Below are 6,000 nucleotides of genomic sequence, written 5' to 3' on the forward strand. Positions count from 1 at the left end.
GAGATCTGTTGTAAATACCTTTTGCGTATAGTGATTTTGAGCTGAAAATGAGTTGTACTACTAACAACCATAAAACTAGTCAATGTTTGCGTTCAGATTCAGATTGCATTCCAACATGATGCGGCCATTGCAGTGCAATTGTGTACACAAAATACAAGCGTGTTTTTTGGTGTACTTTTAATTTTTTTTTACGATTGCAGATCTCTGTGATATTACGGTAAGTCGATGGTCTCATAAGCCGAGTTCCAATCAGGAAAGATATTTAGTGGGTAAATATGAGCTTAGCACTGGTCTGTACCAAGGTCTGTACACTAAGAATCGGCTTCTGAGTCCGAGGAAATAGAAGATAATATTCTTTAATGGATTGTAGGACTAAGTGTTTGGTTCGCTAAATACAGAATATTGTACAATGTGAGTAAATACTTTAATTTCAATTAATAACAACGTTTTAATATCAAAATTTTTGTTTCTTTTAGCTAAGCGTAAAGGCAGAAATAGAAGACTAAGATTTGGTTGCTGAAACGATTATTATTTTTAATAAAATGTGTATGTCATCAATAAACTAAGAGACCCGCGAGAAATTTCCAAAAGCTAGATTAGCTGAAACTGGCTCAAATACATATTTACCACTTATCTAATTATATTGGCGTGTCATTTTCAAAACAACGATATTAAGCAAAAAATGTTAAAATCCCAATATTGTAGTTATTTCAAACAAGCCTTGGTCAAGATGACTATGCTTATTGTTTTGCCAAGCATTCACGCAGAAAAATAATTTTTAATATCAAATAATATGATGGTTGAAATAATAAATTTACCAAGTTGTTCTGTGTTCAATAAAAATACATGTTTATATAAATAAAACAATAGACCTTTCTTGTCAAACCTGACCCCCCTTTTTCTTATTTTATATCGATAGTTTTCATAATTTTATAAACATTTCCGTTTAAATGAGGCTTTTAGGAAGATTCCTGGATTTTTCATGGAATTTTAAAAATTGCAAATTGCAAGAATGTTGAATATTTTTTTCACCAAAGCAAGAATGGTGAGTCGCAAAATATGCGTTTCGGCAGCACTGTTCAGTATATTTTGTATCATTTTATCGGGAACACTGTAAATGAAGTGGTGAATTTCGGTACTACATTCATTCACAACTGAGTGAACTTCGCTCTGTCAAAATGGCTTTTTATAAACAAAGTCTGCATGAAAATGTTTAACCTCACTTTTCTGACAGCTTCGGAGAGCTTGTTTCCATGGACTGATTCCACTCAGCACAAGGAACTCGGTTCGAATTGCTTTTAGATTCTAATACTATGTAAACAAGCTCGCCGACTCATTTACTCATTTTTTGAGCATTTTTACTCAGATGACTTCATCTTGTAATATTCCATTGCCATCAACCAAGCCAACGGATAAAACCCAGCTAAGTCCTTTTTAGATGAACCTACGAAACAATGTTCTACGCTAAGTGGTAGGTTAACTGCGAATTGGACGATTTCACGATTCAAGCTGCCGTCAAACACTGGTCGTTCACCGTTGTCAACTATTGCAGCAAATCAAAGAACGAGGTCGAGTTTCAGCTGAAAATGAACCGGAACTCTGGCTGGTTCTAGTTAGTATACCGGCTCCAGTGACACAACCGATTCCAATTTGAATCGGTTGTGTCGCTGGTGTCGCAATACTAAGTGGAACCAGCCAGAATTCCGGCTGAACATAACTGGGTAGAGTTCTTCAGAGTAAATTGACTAAGGTTCAGACTTCCTTAAGGCGGAGATGTTGCCACGGGTTGAAACATTTTCCAATCAGGGAGGAGGCAATAATAGAAGTAGCAGCATTAAAATTCATATCCTAATCTTTCCAGACTGGCACCTGCCTGCCTGCAGTATGGGTTAACCATCCCTACGGTTAAATAAATGGTCTTCTGATTAAACCAACTCCCGCAACGAAATGAGACCATCTTTGCCCAGAAAGCACAAAGCTACGATTTACACGATACGTCAGGCTCGTCACCATTACAGCACGTCAACGATACGACAAAATAGTTACATGTAGTTAAATGGAGGCATACACACACAACTTCAATGATTCGGAAAGCCTTGACGCACGTAATGTGTGAATGCGCGTTCAACTTAACCTGACGAAACGGGGGCAGGCCGTAGATGTTCTGTCCTGTTGACGGAAGTTGATGTATCGTCTAAATCGGGTAAAATATCTTTATTAACCATAAGTGTTATCTTTGAAAGTGACCTCAGAATGTGGAAGTGGTCTATTGAGGAGGTCGGGAGGGCCTATTTGACCTTTTTAATGCTTTATGTTCTTCATAACTGTCAGTCTGCAAATAAATACAAAATTTGATTATTCGTAATATTTCTTATTTGGACAAACGGTGTAGGTTTCGAGGTACTAATAAATATTTGCGGTGTGCTGTATTATATTATATAATTATAATTTTGCAGAAGGTAGGCACCGTTAGCCAACCTTGATATATATCAAGCACTAATTTTTTTGTATAAATCAGCGGTTGCCCCGAGCATTGATACAATTTGCTAACAAGCAATTGTATGGCAGTGAACTTATGTATCTCCGAAAGCGCAGTTTTGTTGTCCAGTTTCGACAGTTGAACGGACGAAAAAATACACTGGTTGAAATTGGTGTTATACCAAATTATAAGCTTCAATCACAACAGTTACACAAGATGTGCCTTCGCAGGAAGTAGCCCTTGGTTTAGATTCGCAAACACCTATCATCATATTTCCGAAGGAACGTTGGCATACCCCAAGGTTAGGTTCTCTGGTGCAAATACGCCCGCTATGATGACGATGAGGACGATAACCCTTGAAGCGAAAGTTGTGCAATGGGTGCCGGACGATGATTCGTGCTCTATGCTTTAATTCGGGCAGAACTCTAATATGTGTAGCAGTGACTAGCAGTAGAAGATAATTATTTAGGGGAACTGCCTGGCACTTGAAGAGTCGAATTACGTCCAGACCTTTTATGTGTGAGTGACTACAGTCTTCTAAAATTTGTGGTGTTCCAGCCTGCATACTGATGAGTCCTTCATTGATGATGGTGGCAGGTCTTCTTCATCCTGATCTTCGACAATACTGAATACTGGAGTAACGTTGTGGTAGTATTTGCTGTTGCGCCCAATTAATGAGACGTATTTTTCATTAGCGCTACCGGCGGATTTGGGTTCGACTTGCTGAGAATTTCCTTTCCCGATCGCAGTAAGTGCACTTGTATGGTCTAAGGGTGGAAGAAGGAAGGAAATATTACTTGTAACACATCTTGTCTTGGTATAAGGATGAATCAGTTCTCACATGTCTCCGGTATGAGTCCTCATGTGTACAATGAGTTGTGTGACCTCGTGAACCCTACGATAGAAAAAAAAGGTAAATTTAAATTTCCCCGCCCTTTGCGACAATCTGATAAGACATGTGATTCGTGTACTAACCTGCTCCACAAACCTTACAAATACACGGCTTTTCACCAGTATGTGTCCTGTGATAATACTGCAAATCCAAGGAACGAGGAAAACTCTACAACAATAACTTTTAATAAAACATTGAACGAAAATGTATTCCGCGCCTTGAATGATTTCTTACTTTATCGCAAAAATCGCACTTGTGCAGCCGCTCTCCGGTGTGCCTTCGCATGTGCACCGTCAGATTCGAAGACTTGGAGAAAGCTCGCCCGCACAGGGTCCTGCTTCGGTATCGCATCCGCAGGATCGCGGTAGTGTATTTTCATGTGTCCGCAGATTGTCCTTTCGGTTGAACGCCTTACTGCACTCTGTGCACTTGAATTTCTTCTCATCCGGAATGTGAATGCTCATGTGGCGATCCAGGTGCTGCCGACGAAGAAAACTCTTGTTGCAAATTTGACAGATGACTTTTTTCTTCCGATTCGTCATCTGATCGCTGCAGCAAAGGCTTCTTGGGTTTGTGCTTTTGCTGGGCGTGCTTATTCATGCTAGTTTGCCACATGAATCTTTCATTACAGAACGGGCAGATTTTCTTGTCTTGATTCTCGCATTGGTGCTTCAGGTGACGCATCAGCAGTGCCCTATTCGGGAAACCACTTGAACAGTGCGAATGATTTTAATGCTGGTAAAACTTTTCCGGCACACTTCACACGAATGTTCTCTTCGAATAATTCCTTCTATCGCCGGTTCTTCTTCCTCCTGTTCCGAATCTGAATCGCTCCACCGTCCGGTTCCACTATCCTACTGCGATGTGATGACTATAGAGTGACAGCTGCTGGTAATTCAAGACCAAGACGGTTACAGGTGTGCACATTTTTTCTGTGTGTGAGTGCGGTTGTCATTTTTCTTTGATTAAGCCGAAAAAACAAGAGGATATGAAGAAGAAATGCACAAACAAATGACGTAGTGGGCCTTTCTGTTGCCATAAGTTTTCTTTCGGTTCGGTCATAGTTAATTTAATCGGTTTGTTCGAAGTAAAAAGTGTCCCTAAGTGTTCTAATAGGCAGATCCGAGGTGAAGCCTGGCACTTGAAGAGTCGAATTACGTCCAGACCTTTTATGTGTGAGTGACTACAGTCTTCTAAAATTTGTGGTGTTCCAGCCTGCATACTGATGAGTCCTTCATTGATGATGGTGGCAGGTCTTCTTCATCCTGATCTTCGACAATACTGAATACTGGAGTAACGTTGTGGTAGTATTTGCTGTTGCGCCCAATTAATGAGACGTATTTTTCATTAGCGCTACCGGCGGATTTGGGTTCGACTTGCTGAGAATTTCCTTTCCCGATCGCAGTAAGTGCACTTGTATGGTCTAAGGGTGGAAGAAGGAAGGAAATATTACTTGTAACACATCTTGTCTTGGTATAAGGATGAATCAGTTCTCACATGTCTCCGGTATGAGTCCTCATGTGTACAATGAGTTGTGTGACCTCGTGAACCCTACGATAGAAAAAAAGGTAAATTTAAATTTCCCCGCCCTTTGCGACAATCTGATAAGACATGTGATTCGTGTACTAACCTGCTCCACAAACCTTACAAATACACGGCTTTTCACCAGTATGTGTCCTGTGATAATACTGCAAATCCAAGGAACGAGGAAAACTCTACAACAATAACTTTTAATAAAACATTGAACGAAAATGTATTCCGCGCCTTGAATGATTTCTTACTTTATCGCAAAAATCGCACTTGTGCAGCCGCTCTCCGGTGTGCCTTCGCATGTGCACCGTCAGATTCGAAGACTTGGAGAAAGCTCGCCCGCACAGGGTCCTGCTTCGGTATCGCATCCGCAGGATCGCGGTAGTGTATTTTCATGTGTCCGCAGATTGTCCTTTCGGTTGAACGCCTTACTGCACTCTGTGCACTTGAACTTCTTCTCATCCGGAATGTGAATGCTCATGTGGCGATCCAGGTGCTGCCGACGAAGAAAACTCTTGTTGCAAATTTGACAGATGACTTTTTTCTTCCGATTCGTCATCTGATCGCTGCAGCAAAGGCTTCTTGGGTTTGTGCTTTTGCTGGGCGTGCTTATTCATGCTAGTTTGCCACATGAATCTTTCATTACAGAACGGGCAGATTTTCTTGTCTTGATTCTCGCATTGGTGCTTCAGGTGACGCATCAGCAGTGCCCTATTCGGGAAACCACTTGAACAGTGCGAATGATTTTAATGCTGGTAAAACTTTTCCGGCACACTTCACACGAATGTTCTCTTCGAATAATTCCTTCTATCGCCGGTTCTTCTTCCTCCTGTTCCGAATCTGAATCGCTCCACCGTCCGGTTCCACTATCCTACTGCGATGTGATGACTATAGAGTGACAGCTGCTGGTAATTCAAGACCAAGACGGTTACAGGTGTGCACATTTTTCTGTGTGTGAGTGCGGTTGTCATTTTTCTTTGATTAAGCCGAAAAAACAAGAGGATATGAAGAAGAAATGCACAAACAAATGACGTAGTGGGCCTTTCTGTTGCCATAAGTTTTCTTTCGGTTCGGTCATAGTTAATTTAATCGGTTTGTT

At 40.9% G+C, this 6,000-nt stretch overlaps 1 protein-coding gene across 3 annotated transcripts; it reads right to left on the reverse strand.

Moving 5' to 3' along the window:
- Positions 1-2,162: 2,162 nt before the first annotated feature.
- On the reverse strand, positions 2,163-5,780 carry LOC131678592 (zinc finger protein ZFP2-like). Of its 3 annotated transcripts, XR_009303675.1 has the most exons (7): positions 5,153-5,780; positions 5,002-5,086; positions 4,869-4,922; positions 3,606-4,794; positions 3,455-3,539; positions 3,321-3,374; positions 2,163-3,246 (listed from the first exon to the last, which is right to left on the reverse strand). XR_009303675.1 is itself a non-coding variant. In XM_058958820.1 (3 exons), the coding sequence occupies exons 1-3, from the start codon at positions 3,720-3,722 to the stop codon at positions 3,017-3,019; spliced, it is 432 nt and encodes a 143-aa protein (XP_058814803.1). In that variant the 5' UTR covers positions 3,723-4,862; the 3' UTR covers positions 2,163-3,016. The 3 variants fall into 3 exon arrangements, 1 of the variants encoding a protein (XP_058814803.1); XR_009303676.1 differs by lacking the exon at positions 4,869-4,922; XM_058958820.1 differs by lacking the exons at positions 3,321-3,374; positions 4,869-4,922; positions 5,002-5,086; positions 5,153-5,780 and having other exon boundaries at positions 3,606-4,862.
- Between the last annotated feature and the right edge of the window lie 220 nt (positions 5,781-6,000).

This window comes from Topomyia yanbarensis, chromosome 2 (genome assembly GCF_030247195.1).
Source record: "Topomyia yanbarensis strain Yona2022 chromosome 2, ASM3024719v1, whole genome shotgun sequence".
NCBI lineage: Eukaryota > Metazoa > Arthropoda > Insecta > Diptera > Culicidae > Topomyia > Topomyia yanbarensis.

What these genes read in the sequence shown, in the direction of transcription:
- LOC131678592 (XM_058958820.1), bottom strand. Translation starts at nt 3,722, where the DNA reads ATGCGATACCGAAGCAGGACCCTGTGCGGGCGAGCTTTCTCCAAGTCT. An exon ending in AGTGCGATTTTTGCGATAAA is followed by an intron (nt 3,540 to 3,605) that starts GTAAGAAATCAT and finishes TTATTGTTGTAG; the next exon opens with AGTTTTCCTCGTTCCTTGGA. An exon ending in TTGTAAGGTTTGTGGAGCAG is followed by an intron (nt 3,247 to 3,454) that starts GTTAGTACACGA and finishes TTCCACCCTTAG; the next exon opens with ACCATACAAGTGCACTTACT.